General features: G+C 36.9%; 2 protein-coding genes across 2 annotated transcripts in view; both read right to left on the bottom strand.

Moving 5' to 3' along the window:
- Positions 1–400: 400 nt before the first annotated feature.
- Positions 401–4,030, bottom strand: foxa (forkhead box A sequence). Its single transcript, XM_082178137.1, has 2 exons — positions 3,385–4,030; positions 401–1,709 (listed from the first exon to the last, which is right to left on the bottom strand). The coding sequence occupies exons 1-2, from the start codon at positions 3,442–3,444 to the stop codon at positions 633–635; spliced, it is 1,137 nt and encodes a 378-aa protein (XP_082034263.1). The 5' UTR covers positions 3,445–4,030; the 3' UTR covers positions 401–632.
- Positions 4,031–5,362: 1,332 nt separating this feature from the next.
- The window catches only part of cyfip2 (cytoplasmic FMR1 interacting protein 2), a 32,867-nt gene continuing 11,624 nt past the window's right edge, over positions 5,363–26,605 (bottom strand). Inside the window, exons 4-29 of the mRNA XM_082177964.1 lie at positions 25,559–25,636; positions 24,998–25,099; positions 24,473–24,654; positions 24,226–24,322; positions 23,644–23,772; positions 23,456–23,560; positions 23,285–23,373; positions 22,171–22,408; positions 21,796–22,088; positions 21,579–21,726; positions 21,343–21,496; positions 21,050–21,206; positions 20,221–20,317; positions 20,048–20,124; positions 19,811–19,919; positions 19,488–19,607; positions 17,317–17,516; positions 17,136–17,223; positions 16,876–17,019; positions 16,635–16,725; positions 15,122–15,252; positions 10,256–10,328; positions 10,049–10,143; positions 8,637–8,875; positions 8,401–8,548; positions 5,363–7,064 (exon numbers count right to left, since the gene is read on the bottom strand). Coding sequence (XP_082034090.1) covers positions 6,897–7,064; positions 8,401–8,548; positions 8,637–8,875; positions 10,049–10,143; positions 10,256–10,328; positions 15,122–15,252; positions 16,635–16,725; positions 16,876–17,019; positions 17,136–17,223; positions 17,317–17,516; positions 19,488–19,607; positions 19,811–19,919; positions 20,048–20,124; positions 20,221–20,317; positions 21,050–21,206; positions 21,343–21,496; positions 21,579–21,726; positions 21,796–22,088; positions 22,171–22,408; positions 23,285–23,373; positions 23,456–23,560; positions 23,644–23,772; positions 24,226–24,322; positions 24,473–24,654; positions 24,998–25,099; positions 25,559–25,636 — 3,552 coding nt within the window. The 3' untranslated portion in view covers positions 5,363–6,896. The remainder of the gene's footprint in view (positions 7,065–8,400; positions 8,549–8,636; positions 8,876–10,048; positions 10,144–10,255; positions 10,329–15,121; positions 15,253–16,634; positions 16,726–16,875; positions 17,020–17,135; positions 17,224–17,316; positions 17,517–19,487; positions 19,608–19,810; positions 19,920–20,047; positions 20,125–20,220; positions 20,318–21,049; positions 21,207–21,342; positions 21,497–21,578; positions 21,727–21,795; positions 22,089–22,170; positions 22,409–23,284; positions 23,374–23,455; positions 23,561–23,643; positions 23,773–24,225; positions 24,323–24,472; positions 24,655–24,997; positions 25,100–25,558; positions 25,637–26,605) is intronic.

Here is a 26,605-nt window from a genome sequence, read left to right as displayed (position 1 = left end):
TCATCAGTAAATCAGTTTGTGTAGTGCACAGGTTTAGTTAGTGATCTATGTTAGTTCTATGTTAGTGGCATAAATATGCATTTTTATTTCAAACTATTGTTCAGAGTCTGCTGATCATTTTTATTGGTTTCTAAAGGTAGCTACTAAAAGGCTACTAGTTTTCAGTGTGGCTGTCTTAGTTAGTGTGAGGAATGTTAGGGCAGGAAATGATGTTTATCTTTTACAATGTGAGCGGGACAATGCCTCCGTTGAGTTGATTCTTCCCCCAAAACACTCTCTTGAGGAATTCAAAAAATGCAGCAGTAAAATAATGTGAAAAGCCTGAACGTGCGATTATAATCTTGCACCTTACACCAGACACGCAAATAATAGAATTAACACCTTTTTGAATGTTCAAAATTTTACTTGAGATTTACAGAATGGAATTCATGTTGATATGCATCTTCAAACACCTTCAATTCAATTGAATTTATCCGAAACATTCACAGAGAATCACAGAAATCCTTTAGCATCAGATAAAAGATACTTCTCCAGCTATGGAGCGTCCATTAACTAATATATACAGCAATTGTAAGCATCTAAACAGAAACGGATTCATTTTTAATAGCCCTTAATACTCTACAGAAGGATGATCAGGAAGAACTCAAAAGAGGAGCAGAACACATGCTAAATCCAGGATAGTAAACGGAGTCTCCAGCATACGAGGTGAAGTTGGGATGGGAATTTGACTGGCAGTAAACTGGGTAGCTCACAGGGGTCTCGCAGTACTGGAAGTCCATAAGTCGCGGGAGAGAAATGGGGTGTTGGGATGTTGGTTCACAGTGCAAGCTGGTTTCCATAGAGGCTGACGGGACAGACTGCAGGTTGGAGCTGGGCATTGTTGGGAATGGCACGCTCAGGGAGGGCAAGTGTGTTGAGATCTCTGGAGGCTGGGTAGGAAACAAAGTGTGTGAGTGAGTAAGATGCTGAGGAAGATGGGAAGGAGAAGGTGCTTTGGTGGTTGGATAGGACACTGGTAATATGGTTGAACGCTGTGTTGTGGCGTCACTCGAAGGAGATAGAGGTGATTTGCAAGAAGAGATGACTGTCTTGACCTCCCCCTTTTTTTTCTTCCCTTCAACTTTCACAGCTTCCCCATCCGAATTTTTCATAGCTGATGGTGACGTCGCCTTCTGACACTTGAAGCGCTTTTGGCGACGCATGTAGCAGCCGTTTTCGAACATGTTACCGGAGTCGGGGTGCAGGGCCCAGTACGAGCCTTTCCCCGGCGAGTCTGGCGATCTCGGTACGCGCACGAAGCAGTCGTTGAACGACAGGGAATGGCGGATGGAGTTTTGCCATCGCTGTTGATTCTGTCTGTAATACGGGAAGAGTTGTCGGATCCAGTCGTAGATCTCGTTCAGAGTCAGTCTCTTGGCTGGCGACTGCTGGATTGCCATGCTGATTAGAGAAATGTAGGAATACGGCGGTTTGGCATGGCTTAAGGTCCGTCTGTAAACTGATTTCAGCGCTGGAAACTCGGGTTCGTTGGAGTTGCTTTCAGCGTATCCTTTGGGGTTTTGTGGAGGGAGTATCCCCACAGGGCTTTCAAGCCTCCCGGTGTTTCTTGCAGCCACTGAATCACACGATGGGCCGTAATTCTGGTAGTGATGCTCTGGGGGGGAATATCCTCTGGGGCCCAACGGCAGACTGTCTGCTCCATAATACACCTGCAAAGATGATAAATGATCATTATAATCGAAAAGAACATTATTATGAATTATTATTGTAATGTGAGGGCCAGAGTCAGAAATAAACCAAGGCCTTGTGGCAAAAATCACACTGAAAATGTGAAAAAATGGCCCATAAAAATGCAATGATTTTTTATAATCTGTTTTCTAATATTTTATGTGTTTATAAATATATAAAACAAAGGCAATTGCTGGATGTGTCTCTAAAATATATATTTTTTTTTTTTTTGACCACAAACTATTAAAATAGTGATCAAATCAAAAACAGAATAGCCTATAATTTAACAGACTCACCATTTATTTCAAATGTTTATTGTTATGATCTTGTGCATTATTTTAATTTATAATTAACAGCCATTACATGTATTGTAGTTAGTTTTCAAATTAATGTTATACATAAATGGATATATGGTTTATATTGTTAAAAACATTTTTTACATTAATGGGGGCATATCAACCATTAAAAGAGCCTATCAAAACTCTTTATACAGTACTAATACAGTTTAATGTTCTGCCTTACAGGACTTGCTCTGTAGCCATTTTGGCAATGCATTATTTGGGTCACAAATATTACTATATTTAAACTCATTAATATTGGAAATTGAGTGTGCATCAGTTGAACTTGTATTGCTGACGTCGGCGTCCATAGGTCCTAGCCTAACCTTTATTTCATAACCAAACCTTGGGGCCTTGGGGAACGCCATGTAAATGTATTCTGACCACCCACCCGGCCGATAACCCCATTATCCAGCTAGTCCGGCTTTTCTTCTCACCCTTGTTTTGTCTCTTTTTAAGTCACTCACCGTCCGCCTTTTTTCTATCTCATGACAGAGGGGTATTTGGGGGCGCGACTGCTGTTCTCAGTTGTTCTTTTTCCCCAAATGGACACCGTTCGTAATAATTCGGCCCTTTCAAGTTGGAACCCCGCTTTCGTGTTTCGGATTCCAAAACGCCCCTCTGGTTATGAGCCCGTGCTGGCCGATTGTAAGTCATACACGAGTGTCAAAGCGCGAGACATTCAATACAATCACAGAGTCAATCAATTAACTGCTGCGAGACCACACACACACACACACACCACACACTGGCTCAGACACGATGAAAGCACACAATTAACCATACATAACGTGACTACGTCATACAGACAAAAAGCTTCCAACGGATTCAAGTCACCTGTTCAAGACTATCAAAGACTTTACAGAAAAGTCTTAAAGGGATTTTGACTATATTATTTTAAAAGGATTTGTTCGGTTGTTTTGACTGAAAAAATGTTTGAATGCATTAGAAGAATTCTAAAAGAAAAAAGAAGCTATGTTTGATGAGTTTCAGATTAATTTTAAACAAAAGGCAAATTTGTTTTAATGCGACAATTAGGCTTATAATGGCATATATTATGACATATAAAAACGTCATTAAAATGGAAAAGAGGAAAAGTTAGCAACTTGTAAAAAATAAATAAATAAAATAAATATTAGTAACTCTATGTGTTCTGGGGAATATGCATATACATAATTTAAAAAATTTCCTCCCAAAACAACTGAAGTTAACAACAATAATAATGATTACGTATTATATAAAAAATATAAATTATTATAGGCTAATTGAGAAATTACAGGTAAATTGAATGAAATATTTTCTCCCATGGGGAACATACCTCGCTGGAGTAATATGACATCCATTGATCGCCTCTCTCACGTTTTACTTCGTCAATCATGTCTTCTGTTATTCAACTAAATAACGATTAATTGCAAAATAAAGTAAAATACCAGAGTGAGTTTGAAATCAATTATATTTCAATCTCAATTTTGGATCTCAGAGCATCTGGAAATCCCACACTGTGTGTGTAAACTGCTGGATGAGTCCAGTCAGGAAAGTTTGGAAGTGTGTGCTCCTCCTATATGAGTGCTGCTGATCTCCCGCCCTCTGCCCAGCGGCCTGCCCTCATGCTCCACACACACACACACACACACACACACACACACCACTACACTGCTGCGCTCACTTTATTTTATTCAGCAATTACACGCCTTCAATAAACAGATCATCTGAAATTGTATTGTCACAAAATGGCCTGACAGTTTTAGGCCTAGCCCAAAAACGAGTGTTCAAACGACTCAAAGTAAACGTTCAAGATAACACAACAATGGTCAGATCATCTCTTGATAATGTAAAGTTACATTGGTCAAAGGGTCTGACATATTTCTTTCTTTCTTTCTTTCTTTCTTTCTTTCTTTCTTTCTTTCTTTCTTTCTTTCTTTCTTTCTTTCTTTCTTTCTTTCTTTCTTTCTTTCTTTCTTTCTTTCTTTCAGAAATTGAGGAAGGAGCTTGGGGCAAAAATTATACTAAAATCTTTTTGGTTTTGCAAAGAAAGAAAGAAAGAAAGAAGGTTTGTGTATCTACACGGCTGTATTAAAAATATTATAATATAGCCTACTATTAATATTATTATATTATTATACTATTCATTTTAATAGCCTATTCTATTTTAGACCTAGTTATACATATAATCTCCTAAATAAGAGTTGTTTTATGGCTAATAGGTAATACATTCTCAAATCTATATGTGAACAAAAATGATGATGGTTAGAAAAGAATTGGCCCTCAAAAGGTGAAAACTGTTCCTGAAATTCAGGAGGCAAATATTGACTCTTAATTATTTCCTGACTCTGATCACTACTATAAAGATATGTGTTGGTATATATATGTGTGTGTATATATATATATATAGGCCTATGTATAATATTCTTCTATTTTTCAGTCTGTAAGGTTGGCATTGTGTCTCATTCAGTGGTCACAGCTCATCCTTCTCCCTTTCTCTCCCTCCACATCTCCGTCCTCTCTATTGTGAGAGACAGCTGTTTGGCGGACTGGGGGTGTTGGGTGTCATTTTTATTGATGGAAAGCAAACATTTACTCTGTGTGCCATTTAAAAGCACCACCCTCCTCTGCCTGCCCGTTCAGCTCAGCCAATCAGAGGCCACAAGAAACACTCCTGCTCTCACAAAACAGACTTTATGAGTTGTGCATTCATATTGTCAAAAGAAAAGTGACCAAATATTCATAACATCCCTAAAGCTTCCATAAAAGTTTTGAAAGGGATAAACCTTTTGTGGATTCCTCACATTTCCAGCTGTGCCATCATCATCCCCATGTGGAGGAAATGTTTATCTAGTGTTAAGTGTCTCCTGCATTAGATGAAATGTGCTTAAAAACAAGGCAATTAATTACATCCTATTCAGACCTACCCAAGGTGTGAGAAATCACAGGAACTTACTGATTAAATCACCAATTGGGCATTAACACGGTAATATCTGAAGACTCTCTTAAATAAGTAAAGCTTTCTACACTTTCTTAAAGATGAAATAAAGTTGGCTAAACATTTCACTGTTCTCTACATGTTGGTGCAAGAAATATCAAACGGCTGTGATTCCACCTCAGAAAACATCTAAAAGAATTATTTTATAATTGAACTTTTTATAATGAAAGTGGAAAATGTTTGATTGTGCCTATATAGTGCTCAAGCCTAAATTAAACGCTGCTGCAATTCAATAATTGACACTAAATGCTAATTAACTGAAGCTTAATGCAAATAATAATAAATAAATACAAATAATTAAAATAAATCAGCCTGCTTCAGTTAGATCTTTTTTTATTTCATGGAAATACAACATTATTATATTTCCTGTTCAGAACCATTTGTTGTACATTGTATTATTTTCTCCTTTTTTTTGTATTTCAAAACATGATCACTTGTACAACAATATGAACAAAAATCTCATGTCACAAATAGATCCATGATGACATTAAATTACACCTGTCATGCTTTGAGTTTTTAAAACAGCACTCCCTTAAATGCCAAAACGTTTATCCATCATCATCATCATCATCATCATCATTCACATATAACCCTTCCAAGAGCAAGAAAAATCAACTTTTATGCATAAATAGATTACTGGAAAATACCAATGTAATTCAACAGTTATTTAAAAACAGATTTAAATCAATCTGAAAACTCCTGAAAAAAAGCGAATAACAGAATATGATGAGCATTCATGAGGTTACATTTACAATAGCCACATAAATTACAAAATTGAACAGAACGCTTGCCAACACTGCAGAAGCAAAGGGCCTGTGAAGGTTAATACTGAAATATTTCTGGAAGTTTTAGTAACCGTATTGAAACAATGGATGTCCAACATTTTCCCTTTTTGTCCGTTATTGGTCAAGGTAATGCAGTAAGACTACCGCAGTCCGTAACAGCTAAGAGGTGATTCAACAGATGTCATCACAGCACAAATCCAGTTATTAGTACTTTAGAACGGTGAACTGCTTCACTAGTTTACACATGGTTATTGTGTATAAAATAGCCCAAATGAACAGTCCGTAGACTGCGATTAAACTGACAGAAAAGATAAGTGAGGTTACTTTTCAATAGTTGAGGCAAATACTGATACCAGTGAAGTACCAATAAAATCAGAACAAGTACTACAAGCAAATCTCGACAGCATTTACAATGATGGATGTTACAAATGCAAAGATCTGTAAACCAGTGCTGTAATACGATAAAGAGGACAGATTTCTGTAAACAATTCTGGGCATAAAAAATATTTGAAGGGGGAGAAATTATTGGACATTCGTGTCCATAGATTTCAATGTACTCTTGCTTTTTGGTCTATATATTACAGTATATGGGATTTGTGAGGTACATGCAAATACTATTATAAATGAAATCATATCTGTATGGCCATGAATTAAAAAGAAATCATGTTTTCTCTTAATAGTTATTTATAATCAAAAGTCATTTAGATTTACTTTCTTTCTTTCTTTCTTTTTTTTCTTTTTTTGTTTTACTAGAACTTAACATTTGTTAAAACTTCCTCTGGTGACCTGGACATATTTTCTCCAGCCCTAAATCTCTCGAACCTGTTTACTTCAAATCTCCTCCAAATGTAAAACGGATGCAGAGTGTTGATATCTATACGGGTTAGTTAACATCTGGGACAGACTGAGAAATCTACTGTGTTTAACCATGTGGCGAGACTGGAGGTTTGTCTCTAATTTAAATAAAACTGAGGCGATCTTTGAAAGCTCAAAGGCCCTGTACACTACGTTTGAGAGCAATGTCACACCAGAGGAAGAATAGGACAGCTGGAAGTCAAAGTTTGTTTAACATGTGGTGGCCAGAGACTGATGTATAGGAGGCTGGAAACAGCGAACATGCTCCACGGTAGAACTGTCTGTCTCCACAGCCTTCATGTACTTGTTGAGGATGGCAAAGATCTCGTTGTTGAGAATCTGATACTTTCTGATGCGGTCTGCCATCTTCTTCAGTGGCTGAAAGTTACACGACAAATAACATTAAATGGAGACATTTACACTACCATTCAAAAGTTTGGGGTCTGTATGATTTTTTGAAAGAAGTCTCTTATGATCACTAAGGCTGCATTTATTTGATCAAAAACACAGTGAAACAGTGATATTGTGTAATAATATTACAATTAAACCCTCTGGTGCTCTTTGAATTTGTGCTTTTTTCCCCCTTTTTTTCCCTTCATCCGAATGGTATGAAACTTGGTAAAAAAAAAAAATCATGGACACGATTCGAAAAGGTTAAATGGTCCTGAAAAAAAAAAAAGAGTCACACTTGTGCTCCTCGTGGTCAAAAATGGCCGCATTGGAAATGAATGGGAGACAAATTTCATCTAGTGAAAACTTTTGGTACTGCGGCCAAACAAAATCTTACTGAATGCTCTTTTATTTTATTTTTTTGGAACACAACTTGTTTAGATTGATTTTCTTGCAGTTTTAGAGCAAAACGTGGTTTCGAAAATATATATATTTCATATAATAGTATTTTTGTGAATTTTTCACGTCAATAAATGTAAAATTCTGTAACTTTAATTTCACTTTAGCAAAACTCTGCCAAGTGTCATCTTTGAAAAGAGATCAAACCAAAGTCTGTGCTCTAAAGCACTCACGATTTACGACAGTATAAGTGGGACATTTAATTTTCAGGTCTATGCTCAAAAAGTGAATAAATGGATAATAAATACACCATAAATATAATTTAGTACCATAAAATCCCATAAAATCCCATAAAAAAAAACACACAAAAAAACACTCAAGAGCACCCACCAGAGGGTTAAAACAATTGTTTTCTATTTAAATCTATTTTAATATGTAATTTATTCCTGTGATGGCAAGGCTGAATTTTCAGTATATTAGTATTAAGAGTTCCTTAAAATGTTTACAAATACATCAAGCCTATCCCCAAAGCAAAACATAACAATGCTGCCAATATGAAAAACATACAAATACTCATTAGGTCACTTAGTTATAATACATCAGTTAGGATTAGGGGACAGAATATACAGTTTATAAGCTATTAATTAACAATAAACTAATAGCTCGCAAATGATTACTTGGTTAGTATGCAAATGATACTTATTATAAAGCGTTAACAAAATCTTTAGTAACATTATAAATGTCTTTACGGTCAGTTTTGATCAATTTAATGCATCCTTACTGAATAAAAGTATTCTTTTTTTTTTTTAATCTTACTGACCCTAAACATTTGAATGTTAGTGTACAGTATATATCATTTTTGGCTGTGTTAAGTTTTCTGAAATGAGCTATGTCATTTTAACAGTCTACGACATCAGACACCCACCACGTTCTTAATGATCTCGTCTTTGCCGTCCTGCCTCTGGACCTTCAGCAAATGGTAGCAAAAATCGAAGAGGTCAAAGCGACGTTGCTGTCCTAATAGCACAATGATGGCACAGCCAGCCCAGTTCAGACCATCACCGAAACACTGCCTAAAGACAAAAATACACCAAAAATGTCAGTTTTATGATGTAAACGTAAATCAGATGCTTGCTTGCTAAGTGTGTGATGTTGGCATACTCTGCAGTGAACTCGTGTGTGCCCACAGGGATGCAGTACACAAACTGCATGGCACTCCAGAGTCGGTGGAACTCCATGCACTCGTCCACATGCATGACGCCGTTGGTGGGGGGAGGGCCTCGCCACACACTGTCCTGCAGGAAGCTGCGAATACGCGTCAGGATGACTTCAAACATGGACAGCCCACAGCACAGACGCTCCTTCGTCAGTAGGTCTCCTTCCCGCGCTATTGCAATTTGCTGAAAAAAAAGTTATTAAAAACAAAACAAAATGTTTAAATGGAAACCAAATCAACCAATTCACATACTGCACTGAAGCCATAAACAATCTAAAAAAACAGATGCACAAACCTACACTAACATTCAAAAGTTTAGGGTCAGTGAGACCCTATTTTTTTTTTATTAATTTTTTGAAATAAATTAAAGGGATAGTTCACCCAAAAATGAAAATTCTGTCATCATTTACTCACCCTCAAGTTGTTTCAAACCTGTATGAATGTCTTTCTTCTGCTGAACACAAAAGAAGATTTTTAGAAAAATGTCTGTAACCAAACAGTTGATGGACCCCATTGACTTCCATAGTATTTTTTTTTCCTACTATGGAAGTCATTGGGGTCCATCAACTGTTTGGTTACCGACATTTTTCGAAATATCTTCTTTTGTGTTTGATTTGATTTTTTTTTTTTTTGTGGTAAATTTAACAATGAAATAACCAAAAAAAAAAGGAGTAGGCTGAAGCCGAGGCTTATATTTGCCTACCCTATTTAGTTCAGCAGAAAAAAGAAATTCATACAGGTTTGAAACAACTTGAGGGTGAGTATATGATGACAGAATTTTCATTTAATCACCTTTATTCACCTTTAATACTTTTATTCAGTAAAAACACATTAAATAGATCAAAAGTGACAGTAAACACATTTACAATGTTACAAAAGATTTCCATTTAAAAATAAATGCTGTTCTTTTACAGTTCAATTTCCACAAAAATATTAGGAAGAAATTATTTTTTAGGAGCAAATCATCATATTTGAATGATTTCTGAAGGATCATCTGACACTGAAAACTGGAGGAATGATGCTGAAAATTCAGCTTTGACATCACAGGAACAAATTACATTTTCAAATATATTAAAACAGGTCTTTTACATTATAATAATATTTCACAATACTACTGTTTTTACTGTATGTATGACCAGCCTTAGTGAGCATAAGACTTCTTTCAAGAGCATTAATAAAAGTCTAACTGACCCCAAAATGTTGAACAGTCAACTTTTATTATTATCATTATTTTTTTTTTTTACATTAATATGGTGTCCCACTTGGAGACACTGAGCTCATCATAATTTGGGAACATCAGGCATAAATCATCAGAATACTAGCGATGAGCATGTTGGCTCTGAACGGAGCGCCTCACCTGTGGGGTCCCAAGTCTCTCAATGAGGGGCACCAGGTGAAGAGGAGCATACTTTGCCTCCAGCCTCTTCATCCTCACTTCCAGTCGCTCTCCCTCTGTAGAGTTCAACATAAAAGCAAGATTTCAGCAGACATATATATATATATATATAATCAGAAAGCACTGAAGAGGAACGTGATCTTGGAGCCATTGAATATAATTTCTCACCTTTGATGTAGACCCTTGGGAGGATGTTCTGGAACGGTGCAGCATGAAGTAAGTCACAAACTTCTTCCTGTGACTGAATGACAAACAAACAGCACAGAAACATAAGGAACAAATGAGAAATTATTCTGTTAAATGAAATCTGAATCAAGCTTTACATAACACAAATACCACACACAAATCAGTGTGAAAATGGGTTAGTCATAATATGTATGAAAATGTGAAAATGTAACATTTTGACCCTAAATATGATGATATTTATGTAGAATTTATATTGAATGATAAGCTCAGTCTGAATGATATGATTATACCAAATATAGTATTGATAAAGGATCCCACCTAAAGGCCCGGGTATACTTCATTTTCCGCGTTCCGCTCTGTCTCGCGCACAGTTGTGTCCGCACAGCTTTCAAAGTATACTCAACCTCGCATGAACGAGTTCAACATGCGCAGTACAATTGCTTTTCTAATTTGCTCTGAAGGATAGAAGAAAAGAAGCGGATCCGCCATTGCATGCAAAGTTTGGAAAAAGAACCAAAACCAAAATAATGAAGAATGATATTCTGCTTTGTTTACTGTTCTTGGAACAGTGTGTTATTTAGTATCGCTCTTTCCCATAGACTGTTAAAAAATATGCTACAACAAATGCCAACCCCTAAACCTAACCTTAACCAGTGAAATTGGCTGCATGGCAGAATTGGTGCTGAAAAGCGTGGTAAAGAAAGTTGGCGTTAATAAGATTATGCGATATGAGATTCCATAACTCCCCAATCGGACCTCACCGGCCAATGGGACCTTTTTATGTAGTTGCACCCAGCGTCACTACCCCCTCCTACCCTGCCAATCTCAAGCCCCGGGATGCCTGTTGCTTAAAACTTTCCCATGTATCTGGGACGGATCACGGGAAAGCTTGCGGGGGATTCTCACTTATATAACTGAACGGAGGTTTAAACTCCAGTCCGAACGCAACTGGCCATAAGCTCTGTGAAGCCAGAGCAAATGGTGAAAATCTTTGCGTGTGGAAACCCCACCCCATTTTGGAGGTTCTGCCCACTTCTGGAGTTTACGCCCCATTTTGGAGATCTCCGGTTATACCTACACTGTAAAAAAATCTAGCTTACGTTTTGTATGACAAATTCAGTTTTATAAGTTTATTCAACTATTTAACATGAAAAAAGTTGAGAAAAGTTGAGATAACTCAAACACGTAAGTTGAGAAAACTCAAAAATGTCCTGCAGCTGGTTGCCTTAAACTTTTAAGTTTTCACAACTTTTTTTTTTTACAGTGTACTTGGAGAATTGGGCTCCTGGACCCTCTTGATTAAGAAAAATGACGTTGCGTGGACTGTAGCGGAACGCGGATGGCCGAAGTATACTTTGGGCTTAATCATTTGATTCTACTTGAAAGTTGTTAAAACGGTCTATAAAAATATATAGGAAAAACAATTACTCTTCATATTAAAAAGAAAAATATATATATTTTGTTAGGATGGCCTAGTTTATCTATTTTTTAAATCCATAATTGTTCAAGCTTTAATCATTTTAGCACAGTGCTTTAAAGCGCATAAATTAAGAGACACAACTTCTCAGACAGGACTGCCTTTCTAAATTCATCCCCTTCAAAGTATCTCCACTACAGCCAGCACAATACAACTTGTTTAATAAATTCACTTTATTTTTAACAATTTCAAAACATTTCCCAGCGGACTTTAAATCACCTGCTGGAGCAGTGTTCCCATTCCTATGCATAGTCTAATTTTTTTTTGAGAGGACTATGATAGGTCTGTGCACTGGAGGTTGTATATTTGTGGAATATCTGCTGGTTACCCTATTAAAGGGTGGCATGTTCTTGCATTTGACACTATTTTGTCCTTGGTCATTGCAACATGGCTCACTTTTTCCATCAGCATTTTGTGACTTGAGTGACACAATTAAAGGCTAACTTTAACTTTAAAAAAAAAAGTGTCTCGAGACTTGTGTTCTACATTCCGGTCTGTTGTACTCCATCTAGCTCAGCGGCCGGGGACTTTATGGCACGCGGAGGGATAATCACAGAAGCGCGCACCTCCGCTCGTGCGAATGGATTGTCGGATCTGTGCGCTAGTGCGGGTTAAAAATCCCATACTTTAATAGTATTTATAGCATCTAACTTAATAAAACAGACTCTGTGATTATGAGGAATGAATACCTCAAAATGTATGTGTGAGGGACTTAAATTAAGCACATACACCTCTTTAGCTGTTGTCTCGTGCCATTGATTATTCCTCCGTGTCATGTCATGTGAATGCCCAATCCATTAATTTAGAGATTACAAAACATAGTTTTGCACATCCCTAACTATTAATATGTTTGTAATCAAAAAGATTGGCAACACTTTACAATAAGGTCTCATTTGTTAACATTAGTTAATGCGTTCACAAACATGAACTAACAATGAGCTGTATCTTCTTGCAGCATTTATTAAACTTTGGTAATGTTAGTTAACCAAAAGGCTCATTTTCATATTAGTTCACATGCTTTAATTCATGTTAACAGATACAACATTTTGATAAAGATGTATTACTAAATGTTGAGATTAACATTAGCTAAAATTAATAAATGCGGTAGAAGTATTGTTTATTGTTATTTCATGTTAACTAATGTAGTTAACTAATGTTAACAAATGAAACCTTATTGTAAAGTGTTATCAAAGCATTTATTAAAACAAATAATTGGGCCCAAAATATGGAAGTTTGTTTTTACCACAGAATCATAAATAAATAACTTTTTACCTTACAAGGTTTATATCTCACAATTCGGACTTCATAACTCGCTACTGTGAGTTTATATCTCACAATTTAATATCTTGCAATTCTGACTTTTTTAATCAGAATTGTGAGATAAACTCAAAATAGCGAGTTAAAAATGTGAAATACGAACTTGCAATTGTGAGAAAAATGGTCAGAATTTTGAGATAAAAACTCGGAACAACCTTTTTTTTATTTTTTATTCCATGGTGAAAACAAACTTCCATACCAGAAAGATAAAAAAATGTAGACAAATAAAATATTATTGTGGCAGTTGGTGGGAACCCTAAATTAAATGCAACGTGAAAGTTTAAAGGTCTCATGGCGATGACTTTCAAATCAATGAGGTACACAAATTTGAGCAAAAAAATCACTTCATTCACAATAATAAAACAAGCACCTAACAACACCCAAACAAGAAGAGAGAGACGACTAGAAGAGCACCCTGACAGAAACGATGTTAATGAGAGATCAGCGTGCAATGATCATTCGACACATTCACTATGCTTCAGAGAGAGAGACCCAAACAGAAACACAAGAGAAACAGGCATCAGAAGAGTTACAGTCAGAAGAAGTGAAGAGAAGTGTATGGAAGCAGATGTGCACCAGCACGGGACGTCACAGGCAGCCAGAGAGGATTCGTGACTGCCATGAAAGCAAGGAAGACTTCCTTTGGAGGAAATGCTCCTAAAGAAGCCTCTTAATATTAACCCAGTGGGCACGTGTAGAGTCAGTCCAAACGTCCCAACAGGGCGAGACGTTCGCAGCTCCGTTTTACATTTCAAGTTTTATTCTCTCGTCTCGGTGACGCTAACATCCTTGAATCCATGGCAGAACACGGCACAAAAGTGACTAAAGAAAAAGTATAGAAACCAGGAAGAGTGTGCGTTCAGTCAGTTTGTGATTCGGTTACATGAATGAGGCCTAATTCCTTACCACCTGTAGTTGTTGCCAGCGTGTAATGAGAAATAAAGTTGCTTTTTAGGGGCAGATGGCAGCAGTGTCATTCACCCACACACTCGTTAATATACACAGTTATTCATTAATATTCACATCCAGAAACACACACTCATACACATTCACATACAACACACACTTTCTACAAATTCAAATCTGCTTCTTTATGCAGCTGATTAGCAAAGCCAAGCTGAGTCAAGTCAAGGATTGTGCCTTGATAGGATGCTTTCATGATTAACATTATAAAGTATTTCCATAAAGAATAACATGAAAATTCATAAGAAAACAAAGCATTTTATGAAAGACCAGACCTGCCAACCTTGACAAAGTATTTTGAGTACCACAATAGTGTAATACTTTACATGCCTTCGCACCACTTTGCTTTGCACAGTCATTTCCCCCTATTTAACAGCATTATTAATCTCCATCATAAATCAGCTATGAAAAACAACACAATTGTATATTGTCGAGCCTGGGATGCCCCCTGGGAAGACATTTTTTAAAATATCAGCTCTAAATTGTGGATTTCCAGTCAATTTTAGCATGAGAATATATGGTCAAACTCACCCTGGACTCTATATAGCCTAGTTTTTTTTAATAGAGTAAAAAAACCATTATCTACTTTATTTCTCAGCCAACACGTACACTGTTGTTTTTTGTGATTCATTCCATATGACTACACAATAACAATAACATCATTATTAAATTCTAAAAATTAAACAATATTACTGTAATAATACTACTTCACTGTAAAAAATATATAATATTTTTATAGAACAACAGTAAAAACAAATATTTATTATCTTTTGGTTTTTCGTTAGGCTAGATGCTGCTGCCTCTTGCTGGACTCAAGGACTGAATGTGCACAATTGAACACAATGTGTCTTCAGCTTTTTGCATAGTTTAGAGTCACAAATCATACCTGGGTCCTTCAAGGTCAAAATGCGTACCTGCTACGCAAAATGCATTCAGGTTGGCAGGTCTGAATGTCTAATGCTATAATAGAAATCAGCTTTGAGATGATGAGGTTTTAGATCAATTGATTAGGAGAGTAAGTGATAAAAGATAAACTCAGCAACTAAACTATGTCATGCAAAAGAGGAAGAGGAAATCAGAGGGGGTCTCACCAGAGCTTGCTCGATGAGCAGACAGAAAAGGATGGCATTGCCCACCTCCCTCAGACTCTGAAACACATCTGTCTTGAGCTCAGCGTATTCAATGATGTCCTTCAGCTGATGGTGGAAGAACTCCAGGATGCCTGACAAATGTTCCATATCACATAACATCAAAAAAACAATCCAGGCTAGATCCACTGATCTATATAAATGACGGGACTGCTCATTGCGTTCTAAACTGTCGGCATGCGGTGAAGCCACCGGAAGTGTTCAAGCGGCCATCTTATGATTCCCTACCGACAGTGGGCATTCATTGACTTAGAGCCAAAACATTGACCTAAAATCACCCAGCGTATCAGTTGCACATTAATAGTTTTTAAGATACATGTATGTATGTATGTATGTATGTACATTAATTGATCATTTGAATGTTATCTGTAATGTTTATGGTCTTTCGGGCAGGATTGGCTTCATCACTCTGTCTCCTCTCCACCAATAAGCTGGTGTGTGGTGGGCGTTCTGACGCAATATGGTTGCCGTCGCATCATCCAGGTGGATGCTGCACATTGGTGGTGGTTGAGGTGATTCCTTCCCTTCTATGTAAAGCGCTTTGTGTCGAGAAAAAGCGCTAAATGTAATGAATTATTATTATCATTATTATTATTATATAGAAATCCTTAAGATGGGTTTTTATACTACACACTGCCAACACAGGTAACTGAACTAAAAAACTAGATTTAGCAGGAAATATTAAGCATAAACATTCAGTATATCTGGGATTATTAGCAGAAATTGATTTGAATATACATTAAATATTACAATACATACAATACTAAATTGCACTATATATTAAAAAGGTTAACTTTTTAATAGCATTACAGTTTGCGTATGAAATAAGTGTTATTTGTATATATTGTTGAGCTAATTATTTATTCAACCAACATTTAGTCAATATCTTTACTGCTTCGAAATACATGCTGTTAGCGAAAACAATGTTGAATCATTTACAGTTGTTGTACGAATAAAAACAGTATTCGTATAACTACATGACTACATAAATGCCTCATTCATTCATACATTGAACATGGCAAATTAAGTTGTATGCGCATGCCTTACAAAGCATAAATCTGTATTCAGATTTCAAAAGAAATATTGTGGCATTTGTAATATAAATGCTGAGGTGTCTCATCTGTCCACTGATCTGATATTCACTTCTGTAATAAGCAGGGGACATTCCCAACTTTAAATAAATAACCATTTAAATGTTTAGGATGTTTGCATTGTAAGAATGTACAGGAAGACTTCTGATATAAAAACGCGGACTCATTAGGTAATGTTTCCTCAATAAAATCAGGTGATTTACTATTAATTCAATAGAATGTGAGGGAATACCAATCTGGCAGCACAATGGCTTCACTTTTTATGAATGAATGAATGTAATGTAATGTAATATAATGTAATAATCAGACAGATTGACTAAGAAAGCATAACTGGAGTGTTACTAGTCATACCATACTGGTCTCACCTGGCGAGCCGTACTCATGACGAGGTAGACGGCAGATCTTGGGCATCACCTCTATGAGGGTCTTCACATACTGCAGGACGGTGCCTTGCAACTAGAAAAGACAGTTGGACAAGACTAGTGAAAAAAAAGATGTTCTCTTAATTGTGGCAAATATTTTGTCCAAAAAATAAATAAATCTGATTTTATGGGAGAGCAGTGGCTAAGAGAAAGAGAAAATCCGCTAAGCAGAGTGACAAAATACCAAGCTCTTGACTATTTTGAGCAGCTCCTCCATCACCACAGCAATGCCCTGATAACCAAGAAGACGGCAGATTGTTTTGAAGTGTGGAGGACCCACAAAGTTCCTGTAGGAACTGTAGATGTGGGAGTAAGCAATGTTCAGAGGCTGAAAAACAGAGCGAGATGTTTATAAATAGACATCAGTGTTCTCTAATACACCGTATGTAACAGATTCAAGTCTTTGGTTTTGTATCACATGAACTAATCTCGCTGCTTACAGACCTTGGAGCCATACAAGTAGTAAGGCTGGACATTGGCAGGCTTGTCCCTCTGAGGCTCCTGGGTGAAGGGAATGGCTGTCCGCACAAACCTGTTCCATGAGATTCAACACATTTTTCAACACTGTCATCTATAATGAACCGCATCAGTAGGGATATGCATCTACAACTTCTTGTTCACTGACCTGTTGGTGGAGCCATTGTAACAGTAGTTTGGTAAGAAGTCAAAGTTGAGTTCCCAGAAGACGTGCAGCGTGATGCGTCCGTATGGAGCAGACACGTTGTGGTTGGCCTCACGGAACATGGCGTCAAAACTGTCCAGGGTCATGTGCTTAGAGAGCAGACGATGAGTCAACCGGTTGATTTCCATCAGCCATTCAAGCTCCTGAAACACACATGACCAAAACATAATTTCACAAGTCCTTAGAGTTTGGAGTCTTTACATTTCTAAATCGTAACACTTTTGTCCTTCTAATTAGGGATGTCACGATACCAAAATTCCAGTAGTCGGTACCGATACCGTTAAAATTTTACGGTTCTCGGTACCAATTTCGGTACCACAGCAAAATCTGTTGGAACTATTTTACTATTTTATTTAACTATAAAAAAAAAAAAAAAAGTCAATTCAATTCAATGACTGTATTATTTATGACAGTAATCATAAGTGAATAATACATATAATCATTGAAGGCTATGCTGTTCAAATGTAAATATTGCTTTATAAAAAAAATCAAGTAACTATCAAGTAAATAAGCAACCTTCTATGCACACATTATTATTAGTAGTAGTAGTAGTTGTATTTTTAATACATGGAGACGTAGCTAAATCTACTGTACAGTAGCCTAATATAATTATTTCTGTCAATTTCTTCAAGTTAAACCAAACTTTTATTTTGACGGGTTTCCGTGAAGACCTTTGAGTTTCTGTGCGTGTATGATATGACGATGGAGATGGAGATGAATTTCATTATCAGCAGAGACTGAAAATAGCACGAGCGTCACTCGTGCTTCTGTGTGTGTGTGTGTGTGTGTGTGTGTGTGTGTGTGTGTGTGTGTGTGTGTGTGTGTGTGTGTGTGAGAGGTAAATGAAACCGTGCAAATGAAACAGAAAGACAACATTCACACAAAGACCAGCAGAGCATGCAGGGTTAATATTTAAATAGACTTCTTGTGGTTTATTATACACAGACACTATATATATCGTGGTATATATCAGCTACAGTGCTCCTAGTAAAGAAGTGAGTCTGGAGCCCCGCGCTTAGATAAACACGGAAGCGACTGAAAGCAGCTGCCTATTAGTGGGTACCGGTACTACAGAAATGCTGGTATCGTCACATTTTAAAAATGTCAGTACCGACTTGGTACCGAAGTACCGGTACTTTTGACAACACTACTTCTAATATTAACCCTATAAAGCCTACTGTCTCATATTTGATACGCACATTTCATTTCTAAGGACTCTATTGTCAACATGATCAAAACCTTGCCTTGTTTTGTCTGACTGATTTTTTAAGTAAAAGACCTTTTAGTTTAATTCTAAAAACATCCATATTCAGGTTGTGGTTCCCATCTTTTTGCTGTGAAATCTTTAATGTATTTATCTTTAATGTAAGAATAGCTTTTAATATTGTATATATGGTAATATTGTTAGTATGGTAATAAAGCATTTTTTTAGAAATATCATGTTAAAATGTGAGTATCAAAAATGATACATCAGGCTTTTGAGGTCAAGGATGTTTATTTGTATATCTCTCAATCACTGTTACATTGATCTATATATGTTTTGCCCCCCAAAATAAAAACTAGAGCTTTGGTCATGAAACTAAGCCTTTAAATAACTCTTACTAAAACATTATTGGGAAATATAGAAAGACAACTGATATTTATATGCATTTCACATAAATATTTATTATTATTGATCAGTTTGTGCCTCTGAATAAAACTGAATAAAAATGTTTTCCTTTTTTGAGCTCCATATTCTCATAATTCTCCATATTCTCCCAAAAAAATTCAAATATGATACTCTCCAATAATACATATGCAAACTTTTTTTTAACAAACAGTTTTGTATATATGAAAAAATAAATATTTTTCTGACTACTATTTCATATGTCAGGCTTTACAGGACTAAAGGGATAGTTCACCCAAAAATGAAAATTCTGTCATCATTTGATGACATCATAAACAAACAGTTGATCATCATTGACATTGAAAAATCAAGTGTTTGGTTACCGACATTCTTCAAAATATCTTCTTTTGTGTTTAGCAGAAGAAAGATACAATACGAATTGGAACAACTTTTTGTTGTTCGAGATTATGATTATAAACACCAAAAACTGAGAGCATCAGTTTCTCACCACTATGGAGGTGAGGTCCTCGCTCTCAAAGCGGCTGATAGCCTGATCCAGAGATTTGTACATGGCTGCTGAGATCCTCTGGGTTATCAACCTGTTCAGGTCAATGGAACGACCCAGCAGCTATAAAACACAAAGACAAATATGCTATGTAAATTAACCTTTCCAAAGGATCCAGAGTGAAAGTAAATTTGTTATTCATTAAAAACTGCAACATACATACTGTACTTGAAGATCATAACAACAGAGATGGAAATGCATTTAGAATTCACTAAATAGAAAAACAATTTTGAGTTGCCCATTCAAATGGTAGAATTGTGTGACACCTGCACATGTCTCTGTTTGAGCAGTGTCTCGTAGCGGTTTGAGGGCGGGTATGGAATGATCACACCATAGTTCTTACACTCCGCTCGGAAGCGTTTGTCTAGGAGGACACTGTGAGGAAGAGAAAGAACCATGAAATCCATTCAAAGATTGAAAAACCCATCTAGCAGACTAATGTCCTCACTTTGACCTTAACTAGCATGAAAAACATAATTAACATTTAAAATAAGAAAGATTACCTTCCAGCCATTGCTTTGTAGTAGGCAAATATCTGGTCAGCTAACTTGTATACAAACTGATCAAAACACAGGTTGACCTAAAAAGAAAAAGAGTTGCTTTAGTTTTTCCTTAAGAGATATTTTTGAATGGAAGACATATTAATAAAAGAGTAGATAAATCTGAGACACTCTACCTCGGCCTCTATCTCATCATAGAGGAACTGCTTCTTGAATTTGGTGAGGGCATAATAACCACTGTCATTATAAAGGTCCAATGGATACAACACGTATCTGAGAGGGAAAGCAAACAGATTTCTGTCAAAAATGATACATTCAAACAGACACAATTGGTCCATGTTCATGTCCACGCTACTGTTCAAAAGTTTGGGGTTGGTAAGATTTTTTAAAATGTTTTTGAAAGAAGTCTCTTATGCAGTAATATTGTAAAATATTATGTAAAGGATAATAATGTACATCCAGCAGTTGTGCAAAATAAACTCCAACATTGTGCAGCATTGCTATTGACGACAGCCATTATCTGGAAATAAATTACCTGGAATGTTGCACTGACCAATCAGAATCAAGCATTTCAGAGAGCGCATAATAATACAAATTATTTGAATATATTTTAAAATGCAATTCATTCCTGTGACAGTATTACTCCAGTCTTCAGTGCCACGTGATCCTTCAGAAATCATTCTAATATGCTGATTTGTTGCTCAAAAAACATTTCTTATTATCATCAAATATATTTTGCTAAATATATTTGTGGGAACTGTAATGTATATTTTTTCAGGATTCTTAGAATAGAAATCGAAAGAGAATTTTCAAAAGAACAGCATTTATTTGTAACATTATAAATGTTTTTGTCACTTTTGATCAATTAACTGCATGCTTGCTAAACGTATATCAATTTCTGTCAAAAAAAAAAAAAAAAAAAAAAAAAAACCCTGACTGACCCCAAACTTTTGAATGGAAGCGTAACTTAATAACCAGTATGAACTTTATGTATATGGCACATACTCCATCATGGAGGGCTCTTTTGTCTCCAGAATGTGATCGGTGAGGATCCAGGGCATGGACATCTCGATGGGGAACTGGATGCGACGGCCCATGGTGAGCTCCAGGAAGAACTCTCGGAACCAGAGTTGGGAAAGATCACAGCACTGCTGTAGGGCCTCTAACAGGCAATCAGGAGAGAATGAAAACATCATGAAAGGATTACAACATCTCTTTCGCCATGAAAATCATGAATATTCACTTGGTATGTAAAGATGTTAAACTTGCGAAATAGAAAAATGTTACTGTTGTCTCACCACTAAAGTTCAGGAGGTGGGTGAAGAAGAAAGACTGCTTGTGGAAGTCCTCGATGGCCTGAACGATGGGGCCGTCCAGACTGCTGCGGAGAGTCTTCTTAGAGCCACTTTTATCAGCGATGAGAGACTCTAGCATGGTGCGTACCATATAGAGCTACAAGACAGGAAGGATCAGATACTACTCAGAAACAAATATCATTAAATATCAGCTATGTTGCAAAAATTATTTGACTGACCTGTGTGCTTGAGGGGCCAACAGCGCGACGAGGAACTTTGATATCAAAGCCTCCTTTGGGGTCCTTCTCTCCCTTCAGACACGGGTCATTAGGAGGTTCTCTTGCCCCTTCCCAATCACAGATGGTTTTACGAATAGCCTGAAGAACACTACAGGGAAGCAAGAAGATAAGTAATGCCTCAAAAAGTATATCATTTTATACGTGGTGAACTTGTTACCTAATGAGGACGTTCTTCTTCTTGCGCACAGCCTGTCTGAGTGGCTCTCTCAGGGTCACCTGTGCAAAGTCCTGGAGGGCGGAGTAGATGGTGTGCCTGATGGCCTGGTTAAACACGCTCTCCATCCGGCCCATCAGAACCTGAAGACCCTTGATCATAGCAATGACCTCCACCAAGGCAAACTTCTCCTCACTGGTGTAGTTGTAGCGAGTAGCGCGTTCATACTCTTCAGCTGTGCCCGGACAGTCCTTATTACAGAATTTATCGGTTGGGTGGACCAGTTTCCAAGAGTACTAGAAGAAGAGAAGATGGTTGAAATGCATGACAAATGGAGAAGTGAAATACTGAAAACTGTTTGCATGATCTCAGACGTACCACTTCCATGACATGAGTGCTCCACTTGGACAGAAGCTGCAGTCCTCTGAGCGCCAAGTCAAAGAGCTCCCTGTATTCCTCATCAGACTTCTGACTGTCCAGTCCAGAGCCGGTCACCACCTCACTGTTACTGTAGCGCGCCAGCTCAGAGATGAAGCGGATGTGGTCTTCTCTGATCTGCACCATCTGCTCGCACAGGTTATACTGCGGACTGATGCTACTCTGAGTGCAGGTCCACCTTAGAGAGAGAGAGAGAGAGAGAGAGAGAGAGAGAGAGAGAGAGAGAGAAAGAGAGAGAGATTTTATGTACACTACCATTCAAACACTTGGGGTCCTACTATTTTTTGAAGGAAAGGCTACATTTATTTGATCAAATCAGTAAAAACAGTAATATTGTGAAATATTTTTACAATTTAAAATAATATATTTTAATACATTTTAAAATGTAATTTATTCCTGTGATGGCAAAGCTGAATTTTTCAGTAACTGTTACTCCAGTGTCACATGATACTTCAGAAATCATTCTAATATGCTGATTTCTTGCTCAAGAAACATTTGTTATTATTATCAATGTTGATATTTTTTTTTTTCAGGATTGTTTGATGAACAGAAAGTTCAAATGAACAGTATTTTTTGAAACCGAAATCTTGGTTACAAGATTTGAAGGTGACATAGTTACATTGTACTTACTAAAATAAGTACTGAGTAATATTAATTAATATGTACCAACTATAGAGTTATGGTTAGGGTTTGTAGGGTTATTTGTAATTATGCATAATCTACTGTTTTTACAATAGTTCAGTAAGTACACAAAGTAACGTGTAACTACGTCACCTTAAAATAAAGTGTTACCAACATTTTTGTAAAATTATAAATGTCTTTATCACTTATGATCAAATGTGTCCTTGCTGAGTACAAGTATTCATTTCTTAAAAAAACAAAAAAAAAAAAAAACTTACTGACCCTAAAGGTTACGCTAATGATGCAAGTTTCCTATAAACCAGTCAAGTAATGCTGAAAAGAGAACTAGCATCACACAGAAAAGCAAACGTAATGCTTTTAAGTTGTGCAGGGCATCCATTCATCTGATCTTTAGCAGTAGATGGTCACTCACTTGGACTTGTTCTCTTCATAGTGGGCACTTGTTTCTATATAACGTGACAGCTCGATCTGCATATCTCCAAACAGGGGCACAACCTGAAGCTTTCAAGTATCCAAAAAGATATTACAATCAGATTATGACAACAACAACAAAATCAGTTTTCATGAGAACCAGAGACTTCACCTTAAAGAACTTGTCGATTTTGCTGAGGTTTATCCTTTTCTTTGCATCCAGCTTATAGATGTTGCTGACATTTCCGTCCATCAAGTACAGGCCAAAACCCATGACCTGAAACATAGAGCCGTGCCTTCATTTGTGAAGTTCCCTTTCAGCCGAGTCTTAAACGCTTCAACAGGAATGGATGCGCTCACCTTTAGCAGCATGTGTTTCTCACTGGGGGTCAAGTACATCTTGTTCTCATAGTAATCCACACAGATGTTGACAATATCAGCCAGCAACTCCTCATAACCTGGGATCACCTCCAGCTGCTGGTGCAGACACTGCACAAACATCACACAAAACAAAACACAGAATGTCAATGCCCAAATGAAAGGTGAACAACACTCAGAGAATCTCAGTTATCTAAAAAAACACCACTTTTATTTCAGTCTGTTCCACACACAATTATAGCTTTTATATAGAGTTATATAGCTTTTATATAGAGTTATATACACAATTATATAGAAACTGTATGGACCACTTTTATGCTGCCTTTCTGGTGTTTTTTTTAGCCTTTATTGGAGTTTAAAAGCCTTAGTCAGAATGAACCGCCATTGAATTGCAAGAGCTGAACAACTACTAGAATTACTTAAAAATGTACAGCACACAATTTTGGAATGAAATGAGAAATATAAGACAAATAAAGTTGATATAAAATATAAAAAAAAGAATGTATATTTTTGGGTGATTTATTCCTTTAATATAAATAAGATCATTTTTTAAGTTAAATGTACCTGTGTAATTCTGTTGTGATTGGCTAAAAACATAGAGAGGTTTTGGGACTCCTGGATGGACTGTGGGTCAGCCATCTTTCTCAGGAACTGAGCCGCTCTGTAAAGAAATAGTGATAAAAAAATGATGATTGTGAACATACGTATACACACACTTTATACTTTATACACTCTTTATACTTTCTATTCATCAAATGTGTGACTTATGGAAAATCACTTTCCCTTTACCACAAGCATGACCCTGTAATACCTTTTGTAAGCAGAGTGGTCATTTTTCACACTGCACTTCATGTTCTTCAGTTCGTCCAACACAGCAAACATGTTGATGAACTTTCCTAGAGTGAGCAGGTAGGCCTCGGACACAAAGTCCTTCCGTCGCTCAGCGTGACACAGTCGCTTTACCTCGCTGCAAAAACGTTCAATTGCCTTCCGCTAGAAGGAGGGATATCAATATTAACGCCGTGTACTCGTGAAATGTCATGATTCTCAACCCCAATTTTGATAGCATGGCAAAAACTAGTATGCTATTTATCACAATCCTTTATTTAAAAAGTTAAATATAAATATAAATAAATTAAATTGCATGTAGTCTTCAAGTATTTCTTAATTTACTTAAGGAATAATGTTAACTTAATTAAGAGCCTAAAATACACAAGCAATAAAATTAAGAGCAATGAGTTTTTCTTTTTCTTGTCAGTAGTGTTGTTTGATTAACATGACATTTAAGAATTAATAAATATTGAATAGTGTTCAAAGATTTGTATTCCTCTCTCACCTGGAAGTACATGAACTTCATGAGTTTGGTGACCTCAGGTTCTAGCACCTCTACAGTCTTCTCGTAGATCTCCACCCGATTTGGCTGTTCATTGCACTTCACCTGAGATACACAAGAGGGCGACATTAAAACGGCTGGATTCAGAACTGAGATTATGAATAATGAGCCTTTTTCTTCTGTTAGTGGGGGGTAGTCAGTCATGTTGTTGAACTTGGTCATTTCAATTTTATCTTTTAGATAAATGAAAGGGGGTTCAGACTCTCTTCAAACAAAGGGAAAATGGTGGAGAGCATTTCTTTAAAAAAGTCCATTCACGCAAGACAAGATTTAACACATACAATATTTGAATGCTGGCACTTGGCAGAAATATCTTTAAAACATTATATATGTCAATAAATCTATGCATATGTAAATTGATAGAATAACTAGCATTTTCACACTGAGTTCCTCTTCCGCACTATGAGACACCTGATAGTAAAGGTTTTAATGGGCTAGTAGGGCATGAATTTTACTAGAGTACTGAGAATGCACCTCTAATTTCGTGTGTTTGTGCGTGTGTACCTGAGGAATGGCTCTGGAGCAGCTCCTCCAGGTGTACAGCATGACCGCATACTCATGCCCCTCCTCCAGCATTTCATTCTGAGAGGAAAAAACGTTGGAAAAAGAGGAAATAGAACAACAGCTATAGGAGCCACAAACATAAACTCCTGTGAATTCAGTGTAAATGTGCTAATACATTTTATGACCTCATGCTTAGAAACGACAATCCATCAGGCACATATTTGTTGGAATTCACCAATATTACAACGCATTCTCATCCCAAGTCGTCATATACTGACGCTTTTGACATTTCGTCTACATCGAATGCACATGGCACCCTTTAGCGTCAATATGAGACGCACAGAGCTTTGTTCGGTTATGGGTAGGTTTAGGTCTGGGTTAGGGTTAGACCGCTAGGAGGCGCCTTCTGGCCCATATCTATCTGCGTCTCATATTGACGCTAAAGGGTGCCATGTGCGTTCGATGTAGACGAAATGTCAAAAGCGTCAGTATATGACGACTTGGGATGAGAACGGGGCTGAATATTACTATGCAGTATAGCTAGATATACATTTCCTGAAAGAATTCCCTGCACTTACAAGTTGTAAACCCAATTATAGACAGAGGGAGAAAGAGAGAAACCAACACGGCAAAACTAAATTGCTCCATTATAATCAGCAGAGCATTTGTAGTCTAGACAGTTTCGTTGATTAGAGTGGTAACATGCATTCAGTGTAGACTGAGTCCCTAATTATGCTCCACTTTCCAATAATAAATCATTTAACCTGGATTTCTGCCAATCAAAATTCAGCAAGTATTACAATTAGGGCTTTGCAAAACTAAGCATGTGCAAAACTGATTAGTCAGTGGGTTGCCTAAACAACTAGTCATCAAAGTGTACTGTACGTTTACACAACAACGTTGTATTAAAAAATAAACGTTTTTTTGAGAAGTTTTGAAAAGTTGTCGATGTTACTTTGTAAAGAAGCACTACACAGTAAGCAGCTATAGACTGAACACGTAATACGCATGCGCATGACGTCACCGTTTTCACAAATTCGTGTTTTT

The sequence above is a fragment of the Leuciscus leuciscus genome (genome assembly GCF_965113295.1).
Source record: "Leuciscus leuciscus genome assembly, chromosome: 8".
In the NCBI taxonomy this organism is placed as follows: domain Eukaryota; kingdom Metazoa; phylum Chordata; class Actinopteri; order Cypriniformes; family Leuciscidae; genus Leuciscus; species Leuciscus leuciscus.
The sequence above is the reverse complement of the archived record's forward strand: the minus strand, read 5'-3'. Positions and strand labels throughout refer to the sequence as shown.

Coding starts and splice junctions, on each gene's coding strand:
- foxa (XM_082178137.1), bottom strand. CDS start 3,444: ATGATTGACGAAGTAAAACGTGAGAGAGGCGATCAATGGATGTCATAT. Junction 1,710..3,384: donor TGTCATATTACTCCAGCGAG/GTATGTTCCCCA, acceptor TCATCTTTGCAG/GTGTATTATGGAGCAGACAG.